The 17,725-nt window shown below is 37.2% G+C and overlaps 12 protein-coding genes across 12 annotated transcripts; 6 read left to right on the top strand and 6 right to left on the bottom strand.

Moving 5' to 3' along the window:
- Positions 1–354: 354 nt before the first annotated feature.
- Positions 355–1,356, top strand: PIH1 (Pih1p; the record flags this gene model as incomplete). Its single annotated transcript, XM_452659.1, has 1 exon — positions 355–1,356. One exon carries the CDS (start codon positions 355–357, stop codon positions 1,354–1,356), a length of 1,002 nt encoding a protein of 333 aa, XP_452659.1.
- A 130-nt stretch (positions 1,357–1,486) lies between these two features.
- Positions 1,487–2,743, bottom strand: PRO1 (glutamate 5-kinase; the record flags this gene model as incomplete). Its single annotated transcript, XM_452658.1, has 1 exon — positions 1,487–2,743. The coding sequence occupies one exon, from the start codon at positions 2,741–2,743 to the stop codon at positions 1,487–1,489; it is 1,257 nt and encodes a 418-aa protein (XP_452658.1).
- Positions 2,744–3,081: 338 nt separating this feature from the next.
- CFT1 (cleavage/polyadenylation factor CFT1) lies at positions 3,082–6,984 on the top strand (the record flags this gene model as incomplete). The annotated part of the gene is made up of 1 exon (XM_452657.1): positions 3,082–6,984. The coding sequence occupies one exon, from the start codon at positions 3,082–3,084 to the stop codon at positions 6,982–6,984; it is 3,903 nt and encodes a 1,300-aa protein (XP_452657.1).
- A 324-nt stretch (positions 6,985–7,308) lies between these two features.
- Positions 7,309–7,962, top strand: GPI11 (mannose-ethanolamine phosphotransferase GPI11; the record flags this gene model as incomplete). The annotated part of the gene is made up of 1 exon (XM_452656.1): positions 7,309–7,962. One exon carries the CDS (start codon positions 7,309–7,311, stop codon positions 7,960–7,962), a length of 654 nt encoding a protein of 217 aa, XP_452656.1.
- Positions 7,963–8,062: 100 nt separating this feature from the next.
- On the bottom strand, positions 8,063–8,902 carry KLLA0_C10230g (uncharacterized protein; the record flags this gene model as incomplete). Its single annotated transcript, XM_452655.1, has 1 exon — positions 8,063–8,902. The coding sequence occupies one exon, from the start codon at positions 8,900–8,902 to the stop codon at positions 8,063–8,065; it is 840 nt and encodes a 279-aa protein (XP_452655.1).
- Positions 8,903–9,286: 384 nt separating this feature from the next.
- Positions 9,287–9,892, bottom strand: CPR5 (peptidylprolyl isomerase family protein CPR5; the record flags this gene model as incomplete). Its single annotated transcript, XM_452654.1, has 1 exon — positions 9,287–9,892. The coding sequence occupies one exon, from the start codon at positions 9,890–9,892 to the stop codon at positions 9,287–9,289; it is 606 nt and encodes a 201-aa protein (XP_452654.1).
- A 196-nt stretch (positions 9,893–10,088) lies between these two features.
- On the bottom strand, positions 10,089–10,895 carry MED6 (mediator complex subunit MED6; the record flags this gene model as incomplete). The annotated part of the gene is made up of 1 exon (XM_452653.1): positions 10,089–10,895. One exon carries the CDS (start codon positions 10,893–10,895, stop codon positions 10,089–10,091), a length of 807 nt encoding a protein of 268 aa, XP_452653.1.
- Positions 10,896–11,213: 318 nt separating this feature from the next.
- Positions 11,214–11,591, top strand: FYV4 (mitochondrial 37S ribosomal protein mS41; the record flags this gene model as incomplete). Its single annotated transcript, XM_452652.1, has 1 exon — positions 11,214–11,591. One exon carries the CDS (start codon positions 11,214–11,216, stop codon positions 11,589–11,591), a length of 378 nt encoding a protein of 125 aa, XP_452652.1.
- Positions 11,592–11,756: 165 nt separating this feature from the next.
- Positions 11,757–12,439, bottom strand: HNT2 (bis(5'-adenosyl)-triphosphatase; the record flags this gene model as incomplete). The annotated part of the gene is made up of 2 exons (XM_452651.1): positions 11,757–12,272; positions 12,383–12,439. The coding sequence occupies 2 exons, from the start codon at positions 12,437–12,439 to the stop codon at positions 11,757–11,759; spliced, it is 573 nt and encodes a 190-aa protein (XP_452651.1).
- Positions 12,440–12,671: 232 nt separating this feature from the next.
- PFU1 (Pfu1p) lies at positions 12,672–13,952 on the bottom strand (the record flags this gene model as incomplete). The annotated part of the gene is made up of 1 exon (XM_452650.1): positions 12,672–13,952. The coding sequence occupies one exon, from the start codon at positions 13,950–13,952 to the stop codon at positions 12,672–12,674; it is 1,281 nt and encodes a 426-aa protein (XP_452650.1).
- Positions 13,953–14,413: 461 nt separating this feature from the next.
- On the top strand, positions 14,414–16,240 carry BEM4 (Bem4p; the record flags this gene model as incomplete). Its single annotated transcript, XM_452649.1, has 1 exon — positions 14,414–16,240. One exon carries the CDS (start codon positions 14,414–14,416, stop codon positions 16,238–16,240), a length of 1,827 nt encoding a protein of 608 aa, XP_452649.1.
- Positions 16,241–16,468: 228 nt separating this feature from the next.
- KLLA0_C10076g (uncharacterized protein) lies at positions 16,469–17,299 on the top strand (the record flags this gene model as incomplete). Its single annotated transcript, XM_452648.1, has 1 exon — positions 16,469–17,299. The coding sequence occupies one exon, from the start codon at positions 16,469–16,471 to the stop codon at positions 17,297–17,299; it is 831 nt and encodes a 276-aa protein (XP_452648.1).
- Positions 17,300–17,725: the final 426 nt, after the last annotated feature.

Here is a 17,725-nt window from a genome sequence, read left to right as displayed (position 1 = left end):
TAGTTGTTTCAACTAACCTGTAATGCCCTTCTTTATCTTAAAACCAGTTTGAATGTCCATTAACAGTGGAATGAAAAAAACTAATCTCCAGAATTAAAGGTATTAATACCCAAAATGTTGTATTGAGCCAGGCAGTATGGATTGAACGGCCACCGAGCACGTTCCGATGACACGAACCTTTTATTCGTCTTGGTGTACATATAATTGATCCTTATCTACGTTGAAAAAGCACTAGTTTTGATAATCGCTAATAAGAATTTGATTGTGAAATTCTATATTATCGCTTAGCAGATAACTGCGATAGGAACAAAAAAAACAAAAGAATAAGAAAGTACATACCGTCAATTAGGTGCAATGTCATTTCTTCTTCGACCATTGAATGATAGCAGCTCGAACAACTCCAACAACGTTATAAGAATAAGCCCAGAACCATGTTTTGTCGTAAAATCTAAGGTAATAAACCCTGGTACTACATCGCTATCAAGCAATGCAAAGATATTCATCAACATTTGCCATAATGACCAGATACCCTTACCTGAAATCGATTTCAACCCCGCCATAGTATATCCCCTAATAATCAACAACCAATGGGAAATACCAATCGTAACCTCCTCAATAAGGGAGGATGTTGACAAAAAGGGCAACGTCTGCTACGTGAGCGATTGTTGTATAAACACCAAATGCGTTTCATGGATCCAGCATGATTTACAACTAAGAGAAATCGTAGTTGAATGGTGCTTAGAATCCTGTGAATTGCGAGCGGAGCTCGAAATATCAAGGGATAATATAAGTTTCCCTAAGCTGAAGAAGAAAGGTGATACTATACCTGAACTAGAAATACTGCGAGAAGACCTAACAGAGAATTATGAAGAAACCATCAATGATTTGGTAAATAGGGAACAAAAAGAACCTGTTAGTATTATCGAAAAGAGGCGAGACTTTCTTGCAGAAGACGAACCTTCGACGGGTGAACTGCCGCCATTAATTCCTATCGACCAATCTTCCCGTAGAAAACCTTTAATAGAGGAAATCGAGGATCTTTCACTGCATGAAACCAAGAAACCCAAGGTTGAAGAAATACAAAAAAAAAGTATATCATATGAACTTAGTATGGGCAAACCCAAAGACACCTCAGAGTTTCTCTTAAAGATAGAAGTGACCTCGGAGCTTAACTCTAGTCTTGATTACAATATCAAATATGATGCTAAAAGTAATAAACTCATCATAAAGAATACTAATCTAGGTATTTATCCCGAGAAGAAACTCAAGGTTCCATTACCTGATATATTTAATAATCCTCCAAAATTAGAGTGTTTCTTTGTGAAGCCTGAGCGCAGATTAATAATATTTTTATAAAATCTCAATATGGCCGTATATATATATAAATTGATGCAAGATGTTCGATTATCTATATATGCTTTTATTAAAGGGCTACGTGTATGAGAGTTAAACGTAACATGTAAAGTATATTTTCATTCACTTTAGGTTAATGAGGAGGGAATGCTAAATTTTCCCTATGAGCTACGTATTCACTATCAGCATAGCCTAGAATATCTTCAATCTGATCACTTTGCAGACCTTTAATTTTTGATAACTCTGTGCTTGTATAGTTGCAACGAGCCCTACCTACTGTTTTCAGTGCAACGGATTTATCCAAATTTCCATCTGAATCCCTGACTCCCAATTTTATATCTATACATTCATGTTCATGGAAGCTCCCTTGGACTTCAATAACGCCTGCAGGTAACAAACCAGCTTTGTTTTTCCTCGTTAACGCTTCGTATGCACCAATGTCTATAATTACAGCGCCTTGACTGACGAGTCCATGAAGCATCCAGAATTGTCTGTTCTTCAAGTGATGATGATTACTATTGGCAATAAACCTAGTATGAAGAGGAACATGATTATTAACTAAACTTTGCATCTCAGTGAGTTGTAGGTCAGCCAAATCTTGTGTAAGTTCATTCACGCCATCGTCCCTTTCCTGCATGTAGAGAACAATTTTGGAAATGTTTTCTGGAGTGTCGCTCTTCATAATGATGGTATGGACACCAGCATTGGTTGCTAATTCTGCCGCAATAAGCTTAGTCTTCATACCACCAGTTCCAACATCTGATCCAGATCCACCGTCTGTGTTCACACCTGGCAATCCTTGTGATATATCTGGAACAACCAAGATAGGTTTTGCATCGGGATTTGCTCTTGGATTATCAGTGTATAAACAGTCAACATCTGTCAATAAAAATAGATAATCAGCACCAGTCAACGCTGCTGTGATAGCTGATAATGTATCATTATCACCAAATTTGATTTCGCTCACAGATAAAGTGTCATTCTCATTAACGATTGGCACTACTCCCATGGAAAGTAATTCACTAATAGTATTCTGTGCATTCTTATACTGAGTCCAATCAACAATGTCATTTCGAGTAATTAGGATTTGAGCAATTCTCTGATCAAATTCAGAGAACAAGGAATCCCACCTCCCAATTAATCTGCCTTGGCCCACAGCTGCGATTGCTTGCACCTTGGATAGTTTCTTTGGCCTTCCCTTCATATTCATCGTTTTCAATCCGACGGCGATACCTCCACTAGATACAATGATAACTTTGTGTCCTCTTCTGCGTAACTTTACCACAGTCTCCACAATCAATGACATGATAGAAAGTTTTGGTTCTTTGGTCTCTTCATCAACTAGTGATGAAGATCCCAATTTTATGACTATGACGAACTGCTTTACCATCTGAACTTGTTGGAAAACGTTCTTCTTCTCGCGGTCCGTAGAAACCTTTGGTTACAGAAATTTCAGGCCAGATTGACTAATAGCTGCTGCTCACAGACAGTACACTATGTTTATATCTGTTTTGCAGATGCAGTTATTCATCTTTTCAAATGGTCTGCAGATGTCATCGAAACATTTACTTTCAGTTTCTGTGAATTTTTAAATATTCACCGGTTCTTCAAAATATAGGTAACTATCATTACTAAGAACACTGGAAACAGACGAGCGTAGGTGGGCATACTAGCACTCTTCAGTCACACCTGAATCTGAAACGTTTAAATATCGGGGATAGATAATAAATGAACGTTTTTGACGAGATATTGCAACCCACTGTGGTTAATAAATGCTTACATGGGAATTTTACGTCAGCGGAAAGGGAAGAATACGTTGTTGCAAGAACCAATGTTCTCTCTGTATTCAGGGTCTCGCGAGCACAAAAGCTTGTACTTGCATATGAATGGAAACTAGCAGGTAAAATCATAGATATGCAATTACTGCCCCAAATTGGATCGCCTCTTAAGATGCTTGCAATACTTTCGTCGAAATCCAAAGTATCGTTGGTAAGGTTTGACCCAGTGGCAGAGAGTCTTGAAACACTAAGTCTGCATTATTATCACGACAAATTTGTCAATTTAAGCACTTCTTCTTTGAAGACGGAGTCCATTATGGCAGTGGATCCATTGTTTAGATGTCTTCTGGTTTTTAATGAAGATGTTTTAGCTATATTGCCATTGAAACTGAACACAGAAGATATGGAAATTGATGAGGATGAGAACGGAATAAAAGAGCCAATGGCTAAACGCTTAAAAAGGAACCAAGGAATCACATCCGATAGTATAATAATGCCAATTTCTAGCCTTCACAAGAGTCTCAAGCATGTCTATGATATAAAATGGTTAAATAATTTCAGCAAGCCAACTGTGGGAATATTATATCAACCGGTACTTGCGTGGTGTGGAAATGAAAAAGTACTTGGAAATACTATGAGGTACATGGTTTTGAGTTTAGATGTCGAAGATGAAAAAACCACCGTGATTGCTGAGCTTGCAGATCTTCCGAACGACCTGCACACCTTGGTTCCACTGAAGAGGGGATATGTGTTGATTGGTGTCAATGAATTATTATATATCAGTGCATCTGGTGCACTACAATCGTGCATACGATTGAACACATTTGCAACGTCTTCAATCAATACAAGGATAACTGATAATTCTGACATGAATATCTTTCTATCAAAGAGTTCAATATATTTCTATAAAGCTTTGAAAAGACATGATTTGCTTATTTTGATAGATGAAAACTGCAGGATGTACAACATTATTACAGAATCAGAGGGTAATCTACTTACCAAATTTGACTGTGTACAAGTACCGATTGTTAACGAGATCTTCAAAAATTCAAGATTGCCGTTGTCGGTATGTGGTGATCTCAACTTAGAAACTGGCAGAGTTCTTATAGGTTTTCTCTCAGGTGATGCAATGTTTCTGCAACTTAAAAACTTGAAAGTGGCATTTGCAGCAAAACGACAACTTGTTGAAACTGTTGATGACGATGACGATGAATACAGTGCACTTTATGGAGAGTCTCAAAATAATACTCACACCAGAATCGTCGAAACACAAGAGCCTTTCGATATATCATTGTTGGACTCCATTTTCAATATCGGTCCTCTAACATCTCTTACTATTGGTAAGGTCGCATCTGTTGAACCAACTATTCAGAGACTTCCCAATCCTAACAAAGATGAATTCTCAATTGTAGCTACATCTGGAGTTGGGAGGGGATCTCACCTCACTGCATTGCATTCCACTGTCCAGCCCCACATAGAACAAGCCTTAAAATTCACAAGTGCGACCCGTATCTGGAATTTGAAAATAAAGGGAAAAGACAAGTATCTTGTGACTACAGACGCTGATAAAGAGAAAAGTGATGTATATCAGATTGATAGAAATTTTGAACCTTTTAGGGCGCAAGATTTTAGAAAAGACAGCAGAACCATCGGCATGGAAACTATGGACGACGATAAACGTATTTTACAGGTAACTTCAGGAGGATTATATCTATTTGATGTTGACTTTAAGAGGTTAGCAAGATTAACTATTGATATCGAAATTGTTCATGCGTGTATTATTGATCCATATATTCTATTCACGGATGCTAGAGGTAACATCAAAATTTATCAACTAGACTCTAAAAATAAAAAAAAATTCATCAAATTTAAGCTTCCAGAGGCTCTCAATGAAATTATCATCACATCTGGTTCCATTTTCAAGAGTAACATTTGCAACAAATTCCTACATGGATTGGAAAACTCTTCACAAGAACAGCTTCTCTTCACATTTGTAACGGGCGACAATCAGGTTATTTTCTTTACCGAAAAGCACAATGACAGGATATTTCAGTTAAATGGTGTCGATCAGCTAGAAGACATGCTTTTTATAAGTACGTATCAGATTCCTGAAGAAATGAACCCGGACCCATCAATAAAGCAAATCATGTTAAACAGATTGGGCCATCATAAGAAAGAAGAATTTCTAACTATTCTTACGTTTGGTGGGGAGATCTATCAGTACAAGAAGTCGACAAAGCACAGCGGTAAACTCTTAAAATGTAAATCCCATCCTCTAATTACCGGTGCTCCTAACAATGCATACCCTCAAGGAGTTAATAAAATAGAAAGGGTTGCTCATTACTTCCCTAACTACAATGGATATTCAGTAGTATTTATTACTGGTCAAGTACCATATATCATAATCAAAGAAGATAATTCGGTATGTCGGATATTCCGGATGACTAATATACCTATTGTCACAATGGCTAGGTGGGGTAAAAACTCTGTGATGTGCGTAGATAATATTAAAAATGCAAGAGTAATGAAATTAGATCCTGAATGTTATTATGGGAATACTCAGATTCTTAGAAAAATCATTATTGAAGATGTTGTTGAGGAATTTGAAACTTTAGGAAATATTGCGTACCATGAACGGACCGGAATGTATATCATCTCCTATACCAAATTCATCGAATATCAAGCTCTAAGTGAAGATGGTGAGCCCCTTGTAGGTTACGATCCAAGCAAACCAAATAGTACTGGGTATAAATCTGGACTTCTTTTGATCAATCCACTCACGTGGAATATCATTGATCGGCTTGACTTGTCTGAGAATTCCATGGTAAACGACATTAAAACCATGCTCATTCAGTTGAACTCAAAGACTAGAAGAAAGCGGGAGCTGGTCATTATCGGAAGTTCTTTTGTAAAAGAAGAAGATCAGCCTAGCACTGGCTGTTTACTGGTTCTGGATATAACAGAAGTGGTGGCCGAACCAGGCAAACCAGATAGTAATTTCAAGTTTAAACAGCTCTTTGAAGAAGAAATTCGCGGATCTGTGAATGCTGTATGTGAAATAAGTGGGAGATTTATGATCGGCCAGAGCTCAAAAGCGCTTGTTCGTGATATGCAAGAAGATAATTCTGCTGTTCCCGTAGCGTTTTTGGATATGCCTGTGTTTATTACCGATGCAAAGAGTTTTTCTAACTTGATGATAATAGGAGATTCAATGCAGGGATTCACTTTTGTAGGTTTTGATGCAGAGCCATATCGAATGATTGTATTGGGTAAAAGTACCTCCAAATTTCAAGTCATGAACCTTGAGTTTTTGGTGAACAACGGGAATATCAATTTTATAGTCACTGATCGACAAAACCACCTTCATGTTCTAAGATATGCTCCAGATGAAGCCAATTCCCTATCTGGCCAAAGACTGGTTCATTGCAACTCCTTTAATATGTTCACAACCAACAACTACATGAAACTTGTTAGAAAACATGTGGAGTTTGGTTCTAAAACATCTAATTATATCGCACTGGGCTGCCAAACAGATGGGTCTATATTCAGAATGATTCCCTTAAATGAAGCTAGTTACAGACGATTTTATCTAGTTCAGCAACAACTGCTTGACCATGAGATCCCGTTGGCGGGTTTCAATACAAAAATGGAAAGGCTCGATAACGAATACTATCATAAAGGTCATTCTTTAAGGCCAACACTTGACTCTCAAGTTTTAAAAAAATACATACACTTACCAATTACTAAAAGGACAACCATAGAAAATAGGGTTGGCCGTCATGCCAGCACTGAGTTATGGCATGACTTGATAGATATCGAATTTTCACTAAGATCACTAACAAACTCAAATTGAATCACTGTTACGATAATTAAAATTGAGTAACGTACATGTAACAAAATATATTATAGTAAATTTCGTAATTGCATGCAACCTCCGGTTTAACCCAAAAAATACTCGACTTGTGCTTAGATTATCTTAAATATGTGTGAATTCCCAATGTCACTTTGATCAAGTTTTAAATGTGGTATGAATTTCCAATGCACCAGGAAATATCAGAAAAGTGCAAGAAATCGAAAAGAAAGTAATAAATAAAGTAAAGGTAAAATCATAAACACTCATCAATTAGACCCGGCCTTAGTCAACTCAAACCATTAAGGAACAAAAATATATCATACAATGCATAACAGGAAACGCAAGACGGTCAAGAAAACTGTTTCTTTCTCTGATGATCAAAACTTAACAAATGCCAACCTGAATAATCATAGAAAAGGACATATCGATGATGATACACCTCCCGTGTACGTTAGAAAGTCGTGGACTTTGATACCCTTCCATTTACTCGCGTTATTATATTGGTTTCTCAAATATACGGACTTTAATCTTTTAGCGTTACTGTACATCATGATTCCAACTCAAGTTATATATCTAATATTCCGTTTCAACAAGAATACCATCTATGGGAAGAAAAGATTAAGGCTCAATTGGCTGCTAGTCTTCATCACATTGGGTGCTTGTTTACTTCTATCAATTCCTTGTTTGGCTATAATAGTGCTATTTGGAGCCCCATTTGTGGAACTACTGAAAGAATCCTGGTTATTGGCTCTGCATTGCTGCTTTCTGACTTATCCAGCAGTATACGATGTATTCAATTGCAACTTCAAAGTGGGCTATTTCAAAAAATATTTCATTTCTGTGGTGATTGGATGCTGGATCAGTTGCTTTGTGATTCCTTTGGATTGGGATAGAGACTGGCAAGCGTGGCCAGTACCATTGATTGTCGGTGCGTATTTAGGCTCATTTATTGGATTCTCAATCGGTGGATATATATAGCGCTACTTCACTTTAGAGTAAGAGCGCAAAGTATACTGTCAGTATTATATTTACATTATTATTAGATATATAATGTACATTAAATTTCTCGTTACTTGTATTATTTTTTGAGAGCTTCTAATAAAGCTTCATCAGTGTATAGAATATTTCTTGAATAATTGGTGTTTTGATGCTGTAAGATTACTATGCCGGGTCCTTGTAAACTAGCCGTAATTTTGTTTTTCCTGAAAAGTTTATTATATTGAAACCTCAAAGCTTCATATTTAGGAGTAATATTGGAATGGATCCATGTACTTACTCCTGTTGGCAATGCAAAGAAAGTTGGTATTGTGAAATGTAAAGGACTGGTAATCTTGTCTGGGCTAACGGACACAGTTGAGCTAAAGCCTAAAACGGAGGTAGCTGGTGCAACTATTTGTTCTGATTCTTTCAACATAATATGCCAACTGGATCCTTGTCCATTGAGTGCAAAAATGCCTCTCCCTACGATTTTATTTCCATTTATTGACACATCTCCGGAATAGCAAAGTATATTATTCAGAGGATCATTGACCGTCCATCCTTGCTCATAATCATCAAGGTTAATAACTGTGACGTTGTTTAGCCTTGTAGATGCGGTACAGATCAGATTAACAGGCTCATCGGCCGTGGATAATGTGACGAATCCGGTATCTTTTTGTTTTTGGATAGCGAACAGCTTCGTAAGCTCTATGTCCTTCAACTCATTTGAACTATCAATAACGGTGATATTGTTGAGCTTACCTACCACAGAGCTGGAACTTGGTATCCGAAGCAGAAGTGAGTCATGCAATGGCTGTAGATCTGGGAGTTCCACAAATGGTCCCGTTCCAGTACCTTGTTTTCTGGCGGACAAATTCGTAATGGCTGTCCGTAACACCGCATTCCCGGAGAACCTTCTCACTGGAATTAAAAGAGACATCCTTCCAAAACAATCAGTATAGATGATAGAAATTGATATAGACAATCCAGGGTTTCTATGGTAAAGTTATCACACTTTTTTCCTTCAGAGCTGTTTTTGTTTTGGTGTATTGAATTTATACATTATACAGAATCTAATTTTTCACAATAGATCTTCCCATGAATCATTTAATGAATTATGACAGGTTGATTGGCTTGAGCAATGAAGGACTGAGAAAGAGTAGCCTATTCAACAGAACAACGCGTTACCCCCTTTTAGCGATGCCTAACATATCCTTGGCAATGAAGCGTGCGTTTGAATGAAGAAAAATTGCGTTCTGTACGTACTATCTAGCGTACTATATAAAACTCATAATATTTTGGAAAAGACTGCGACACACTTAAACTACAATTCGTCGTTGTCCAAGTCTGAAGGTGGCACTGTTTCAACTTCACCGGAACCAGCTATTCTTACATCTTGTTTTGGCCTGTCGGAACGGTTTCTTGGAACATTCTCAATGTAGCTGACTACGTCCATACCTTCCAAGACTTCACCGAACACAACGTGCTTACCATCTAACCATGGGGTAGGAACGGTGGTGATAAAGAATTGAGAACCGTTAGTGTTTCTCCCTCTGTTAGCCATAGACAAGCGACCTGGCTTGTCATGTTTAACTTCAAAGGATTCATCATCGAAAGTGTCACCGTAAATGGATTTACCACCAGTGCCGTTCCCGTTTGTGAAATCACCACCTTGAATCATGAATTGAGGAATAACACGGTGGAAAATAGATTTCACATACCCCATTTTTGGATCCTCACTAATGCTCAATTCGAAGAAGTTTTGTACAGTTCTTGGAGCCACTTCACCGAATAGCCCAATCACAATTCTTCCAACAGACTCGTCTCCATGTTCAATATCGAAATAGACCTTATGCGTAATTGTTGGGTCAGCTAACACGAATGCAGCCAATGCACTTAAAACAGCAATAAATTGGATTAATAGCTTCATGGTTGATGCTAGTTTTTCTGGCCCTTGAATGCACGTTATTTGTGAGTATCCATTTTCTGAGGTTCAACAGATTTAAAGGTATCCTCATGTTATATCGTATTTATATGAATTTCAAACGAAACTATAACGATTTTGCATCACGTGATATAGGAAATCTCTACTCTTCTCTGAAGATTGCTGATATATATTTTGTATATTAAATGTATACTGGATTAGCCTTGATACTAGTTGCCATTAGTTTATCCATGATTTCTGTATTGAAAGAATCTTGACGGCGATCAGGATCGATCGATGTAGCGGCGGCAGTGGCACCAGATGTCTCTGCATTTATTGGTCCAGTTTCTGGCACAGAAACTGAGCTTGCCACGGTATGGCTCGCAGTAGATCCACTGGTAGTAGCAGCAGCAACTGAACTACACAATGGATCTTCAGGTCGTAGAAACGAGGCACCTTGTGCTGGGTGAAATTCCACTAATTTGTTAAGTTGTGATAATGAATGCGAAAGGTGATAATTGGTACTCAGCAATCGATTCTGAATAATCTTGTACACAGTTGGTGATTGGTACACTGCCGAACCAATAACATAGTAGTCTCGGAGTGTTGTCGTCTTGGTAGGCCCATCTCGTTGCTGTTTTCTAATTATCCAAAGGTCTGGTTCCCGTACTAGAACTAATATGTACTCAATTCCTTTCATCTTCATTAATTCCTTTTCGAGCATTGCATGTACTGGATAACGTTCCCATATCAAACTACGATCAGAAGGAGATACTGTACCAGCACCAGCAGCAGCGCCAATGCCGCTGCTACTTCCCAAGGGCATACTACCTGGAACCTGACTCTGCTGTGAGAATTGTTGCTGCATCTTGACCACTTGGTTGTTTGAAGTCTTGTCAAAAAATGGTGACTCGCTAAAGTAGTCTAGCACATTGTCAGTATGTAGCCCAAACGTTTGGATCCATTCTGGGGATTTCCATTGCAATTCATCTAACGGTGGTAATGACATCTGTCAATTATTTTATGTCCAGTTTTTGTGTTTCTATTCCAGTTTATTCTAAATTCGTGCATTTATTCTCGATCACTTAGATTTACGATTCGAATTATTTGAATATCATCTTTAATTGCAGTTTAATATTGGTTTTCATCAAAACCTTTAATTTGAATCAAGAAAAAATTATGCAAAATTTTATCATGCAGAAGAGCATAGATAAAGGAATGAAGTGGAATCGTATTAAGCAACAATATTACCAGATTGTACATCGTGAAATTGATTATCAGATAATAGGTGAAAAGGAAGATAATATTCACAGTAGATTTTTACAGCATGCTTTTCCGTAGACTTTTCAGTTCTAGCGTTATTGTTCAAGCGGCTTCGAAGACTTCTCTAAGGAAGACTGTCAAACCCAGTGAAGAGATACCCGATGTTAACGCCTTTTTGGGCAGGATTGGCAGGAAATGTGATGAATTTACTGATACATATGAGAACAAGTGGGATAACTTGTTTACTTGGGGTGGACCTGTACTAAAAGAAAAAGGTATTCCAATTCAACAAAGACGTTACATATTGAATCAAGTTGAGAAACTAAGAAAAGGAGAAGAGATCAAAGAAATTAAAAAGGGAAAGAAGTCTTTCTTCGGTGGTGAAAGAAAGAGGAAGGAGACTATTGCTAAATGGAGGGCTGAACAAAGAAATGCGGAGTAATCGTTTCAAAGCATCACATCCTTTCACTTCTAAACATTACACTTGTAAATATAACTCTGATTCAACAGAAGGACACGAAATAATATTGTTATTACATGTATAGACAATTAAGAGAACGTATTACAGAAATGCAATTCTACAATAAAGTATATACTCTCTTTTCTTTTAGTAGTACTCCTTAAGTTTAGGGTTTTGCTCTAGGAAAAGATTCAACTTTTGGCTCAGAGCATGAGCTTCAGCACTCATTTCATCCATACTTCTTGGCTCACGCTGAACGTCTGGTACAATAAGCTCACGCTTGATAATGCTGGTATCTGCGCTAGCATAATCGGATCGCCTTTCATTCCATTTAGCCAATTGTTCTTCAAAAGTCCATGCATCTAACTTGTCGTAGACTTTATCACCAATGTTGTTTACCTTGTGTCTTGGAATAATATGCGTGTGTAAATGTGGAACGGTTTGCCCTGCCTCAGGACCGTCCTGAATTGCAACATTAACGGAATCGGCATGAAATTCATCGCTGATGAATTGATGTACCACTTGCAAAGTAGCAAAATAATCTTTGTTCTCTTCTGGAGTAAGATCAGAGAGAGAAAGGCATTCGGTACGCAACGGCACAACTAGCACATGGCCCGGAAATAAAGGTTTTAAATTCACCAACGCGTATGAATATTTAGTTTTCTGAAGTTATTGAGTAGTGAATTCAACGGTTAGTAAATTGAAGGTATCACTCAAAGCAATAATTGCACTTTGCTAATTAAAGTATATCCTCTACATGGTATTTCACATACGTAGAAAACTTGTTTTGTAACAACAAACTTGCTGAAAAAGATGGAACCTGCAGTCATTCTGATTCACTGTTGGCTGCGGCCCTATCTTTTTGTCCTTAAAGTAAACCATTCTTAGCCAAGATCCGACATCTAAATAAAAATGTATTTTTCTTAGGCTTTGATGCAACGTAAAGGTACGCATAGGATTTAATAGCACTCTGAATAAGAGTATTCATTCTAACCGATAAGCACTGTGGCTATTAAATGTCCAAATTCTATCAATTTTATGTGTTATATATTTTCACTGCATTCAGTATGTGATATACATGCTCCCGCCGTTTTCTTCCTCCAAACTCGAGACTAAATCGCCGACGTCATCGCCTTGAGAGTCCCAACCTAGCCTAGAAGAAATTCGGATAATTTTTAAACAAGGCAATCTACCCTCACATATCGCTATAGTTAAGTCATCAGGATGTACTTTGAATGTTTGACCAAGGTGGCCGCTACATTCCAATATGAGGGTTCTAAGCGGCCGAGGATATGGTAATTGCGTAAAGAAGTATTCACTGAAAACCCATCTGGTGCAATAATCTATCATTAGTTGTAGTACTTTTAAATTGGAACAGTACCTGAATACATGATCCAAGGAATTGTCCTTTAAGGCTGGCATTGGATAATGGAAGTATAGTTGTGTCAAATTATCACCAATTTTGGCCAATACTGTGTATATTGAATGTTCATTAATTTGGGGACAAAATGAAAACTCTAAGATTTTGATGGTATTAGGAAATATCGTTTCTTGCACGAACTCATTTGTGATCCCACCACTGAGCTTCAAATATTGTAAATTTGGGGGCCATTGGAAGTCTCTATATCCGTCACATTGAATGGAACTTCTTGGAAACGATAAATGTGTTAACTCATGGAAGTTTTTGATCGCCAAGAATAATTCTTTTAAATTGACTGTTTCTGATACCAATCCTAAATCAAGGTATTTAAGGTTTTGGCAGGATTTAAGACTGATCAAAGGAGCTATTCCAAAACTAGTCTGTGGCGCTGTAAATGAAACCAAATTTTTAGAGCAACGTCGTAGCACTTTTGACACATAGCTATTCTTCCCACTCTGTATAATAGGAGATAAATCCAAATGAACTACGTGCTCACATGTTTTTCTCTTCCTATCTGCCAATACCGTTTCCACAAACTTTAAAAAGTTTCGACTAGTTAACTTTGGTGTACGATATAATTTTGGTATGCATATAAGATACCATGCTCGACACACTAGCACTAAGTTCATCCTGATATCTTGCGGACTCATCATAGAAATCGTAAGGTCAAATATTTCTAGTGGAAGCTTCATACCACCGTAATCAGTTACATCTGATCGGACAGAATCTCCCTGTAGTCGTGATTCCTCGCTATCAGAAGGATTACGTATTTCGTTTATTTGTAATTCATTAAACTTTTGGATATTCGTTGTGTCATTTTCTTCAGCTATTTGACTGAACCCTTGAGTGTGTGTGAATCCAACACCGCCAACATATTTTCTATAAGGAGGCTTTACTTTCTTTGGCCTTCTTTTATTAGCCATAGTTTCTTGAAGCCGTCGGATATGTTCTCATAGATGGACTATGTGAAATATATTACTTACCTTATTAGTTTCTTAGCAATTAGTCGATGCTTTTACTAATGCTCAACTTTTGCGATTTTTCACTATTTAAAAGTGTTTGCAGCTACCGAAAGTATTATTATGTGTATGAAATAATAGGTCATCTGACCTATTACAGAAGGTCACTTACCGAGTCCTGTTAACTCATGCCATAATCAAGATAATATTCGAGAGAATTCTAGTCATGGGTTGTCAAACCAGTATTATTTTATGACCTTACCTTTCTTGTTTACCTATGTGTGTTGTTGACATTTATGAGTAGAATCTTAAAAAGTCAGCAATTGTATGTTTAAAGATCGATCATTGAAAGTGCGGTCTTGGCGAGACTGTCCACTTTATAAAAATGATAACCACGATTAAAGCCCATAGTCCATTGTCCAAAAATGGAATATGAGCAGATACTATTTGGTTTGCAACCATTGCTCAATGCAGCTAATCCAAAGGATGTTCCTGTCCAGGACGTCTTTTTACAAAGTTATATTACAGTTCTTGAACAATTAGCGGTGCATCTACGTGCTGAATCAAACAGAGACCTTATTAGAGAAACTGGTCTATTAAGTCAATTGTTGAGGGTACTAAATTCCTTTTTGGATTATGCATTCCAAGAATCAAGTAAACGGATACAATTTCTTCAAATCTCTTCAGAATTAGTAAGATCCATTGCAAATTGCCTGGTTGATAATGATGCTAATAGGGAGGTATTTTGGAATGGCGACTGTACCAAACATAACGAATTTATCGACTACTACGCTGGCAGGATACTTGGTCTATTTGACGAGGAAGACTACGTTGTTAAATTGCAATTGAGGACAGTTGTTTTAATTTCTAACTTGGCCATGGATAACGATACCTATTATGAAAGAGCAGCAAGAAGAGTAGCTGTCCCACTTTTCAAATTGATTATTTCTATGAAAAATGTATTTCTAGACGAACAGTACAACCTACTTGTCGGAACTTCTTTTGACCTCTTATGCTCCTTTGTAGATCATAAGAAGTTTTTATCTTTGGTTCAGCTCGTTTCCCTTTCTGAAGTTTTAATTCAAGTCTGTAAATGCATTGAAAGCACTTCCAATATAGCAGTTTGCAATTCTGGAGAAATTGATACTTCGAAAAATGATGCGCAAATTGAAGAAGTTGAAGATGAAGAGGAAGATACATTTTTACCCAGCTTGGTCAATAATATCTCACATTGTATATTGAAGACTTCTGAACCTGAGGATTACAATTTTTCCGATGAGGTCAACACTTCTATCCTCCAACACAATCTATTAACATCACTCGAAAATCTAGGCTCAAAAGAATTTGATAACCAGTTGATCATTAATAGGGAGATACTCTCTTCTATTGCTAACGTTTCTAGTAATAAATCCTACTCCAATGGGAAAGATGTCGATATTTCCATCAAATTGCTACAATGTCATAAGTCATCATACGCCGCTGCATCAGCGTTGATAGTCATTTCCAATTACGTCTCTGATGCTCAGAAGGCAAATGAGATCAATAAAAAACTATCTTACGACATTATTGTCAAATCAAGTACAACAATTCGAGACCCCATACAATTCCAAGGTTTGTTATCTTTGTTGAGAAAGTTACTTAAACCAGATATTATAATGTTCACTCCAAACGAGACATTGGCGCAGTTAAGTCAGCTACTAGTTATCTGCCATGATCAATCAAATTACTATCAAGGTCTCTCTCCAATATTAGAAATGTTGTTACAAAAATTATTGGCCGTGTCAACTGCAAAGACCCTGACAACTATGATAGCTGCTGTACCAAGATTTACTGAAGTGCTATCTAATAGAGGAATAATATTATCTTGTCAGGCCATTGACAAATTAGCTAAAAAGCGTGATCTTGAAAGCCCGTTGTCGGTTGATCTGCTGGCCAAGAAAGTATTTGAATATTGTAAAAACATAACTCTAGACAACTTGTTGCAAGATCCATTCACCACATTTCATATATTAAGGTCTACGGGCATATATATAAATGAAACCCCAACAGACGAACAAGATGAAGTGTTTGACAAGTACTCAGATGTAATTTTTAAGCTTCTTGAAGCATCTTTGTCAACCAAAAGCTCAACGGAAACAGCTGCAAAAGCAATCTGGAATAATGGTAGGTATCTTGCTGGCATGGTCATAGCCTCTAAATGCTCTACAATCCCTAAAGAAGTCAAAGATATAGCTCATCAATGTTTCCAATAAGTTTAAGGTACCGCATATGTGTATAATAAATACCATGTTTATAGGTAATTATTAAGTTACCCGGGCAAAACATTTTATGTCTTAGCGCATGGCAACCTTAAAATTTACCTGCTGGATTTGAAGCCTTTCACAAGAGACAGACTTTGATTAAGAATTGAAGAGTTCTATAAAAACCATTGGGTAGGAGCTGAGGCAACACAAGCCTTCACTAAGGGAACTTGTTTCGTTATGCAAAATGACAACGAATGTAAGCTATTAGGTCCAGTTTCTATTGCCATACAACTGCTGATGGCCTTTCTGATAATATGTTCGTTATTATTGAAAAGACAATCAGAGCATCCCAAGAGAACGTGGGTAGTTTGGTGCTACGATGTTGGAAAACAAATCCTTGGTGCTTTGAGCATACATTTCTTGAATGTACTGATTAGTGTGCTTAAAGGAAGTAATTCCCTTGAGGATGCTATTATTTTCATTTTTAGGGCCGGATTGAAATTAATGACTAAGGATGGTGGATCTGACTCTGGGGACGAATGTGACTGGTTTTTTTTGAACCTATTATTAGATACCACTGTCGGAATACCGATTCTTTGGTGCTGTCTCACATTTTACGAGTACATACTGACAGCTATAGGAATTGAGAATATCGAAAGTGGCAATTACTTCTCAGAATCAGAATCTCATTCTTCTACAGCGAAACGTGAACCGTTGTTTTCAGCATTTTTGAAACAGTTGACGGTTTTCATCGTTAGCTTAGCTTCAATGAAAGGGTGTTTGTTTCTAATACTTCTATATTTCGAAAATGTCGCAGAATGGTTGGCCAACTGGGTGCTTGGCTGGTCCGATCCATGGCCTAACCTGCAAGTGTTTTTGGTCATGTTCGTTTTCCCCTTACTTCTAAATTGTTTCCAGTGTTTCTGCGTTGACACTATTATCAAATTGCCAGCAACGAATATTACTGCTCAGAATGTAGACAATTTCGATCAAGAATCGTTAATTGAGAGTGATGGAATATATGTCACAAGAACTGTTTCGAATAAACGGTATGGAACAATAGTATAGAAAAAAGAAGAGTAAAGAAAAGAAAAAAAAGCTTACGTACGGCAACAACATTCTTGATTCCACAACATCTTTGTTCTTAAATTTAAAAATAACAGCATTCCAGTTTCTACCAACTCGTTGAAACTATGGTACACATAAATATTACCGTCCAAGCCCTCTGATTGTGCTTTCACTTCAAGAACATCAACAATTTATCCAGAATAAAAACATTGATAAAAAAATTTAAAACTGTGTGCGTATCGGTTAAGCTAATGTGAAACAACAAGTCGCATTCGTGATATTTCAGGATAATACCCAAACAAGAACGGCAATGAGTATTTGGGTTTTATATGTCAAATGTTAGAAGCTTCATTTTTGTTTGATTTTTTTTTTTTTTTTTTTTTTTTTGAATGTTGAAATTTCGTGATCTTTCATTTATACGCGAAA

The sequence above is a fragment of the Kluyveromyces lactis genome (assembly GCF_000002515.2).
Source record: "Kluyveromyces lactis strain NRRL Y-1140 chromosome C complete sequence".
In the NCBI taxonomy this organism is placed as follows: Eukaryota; Fungi; Ascomycota; class Saccharomycetes; order Saccharomycetales; family Saccharomycetaceae; genus Kluyveromyces; species Kluyveromyces lactis.
This window is presented reverse-complemented; position numbering and strand designations above follow the sequence as displayed.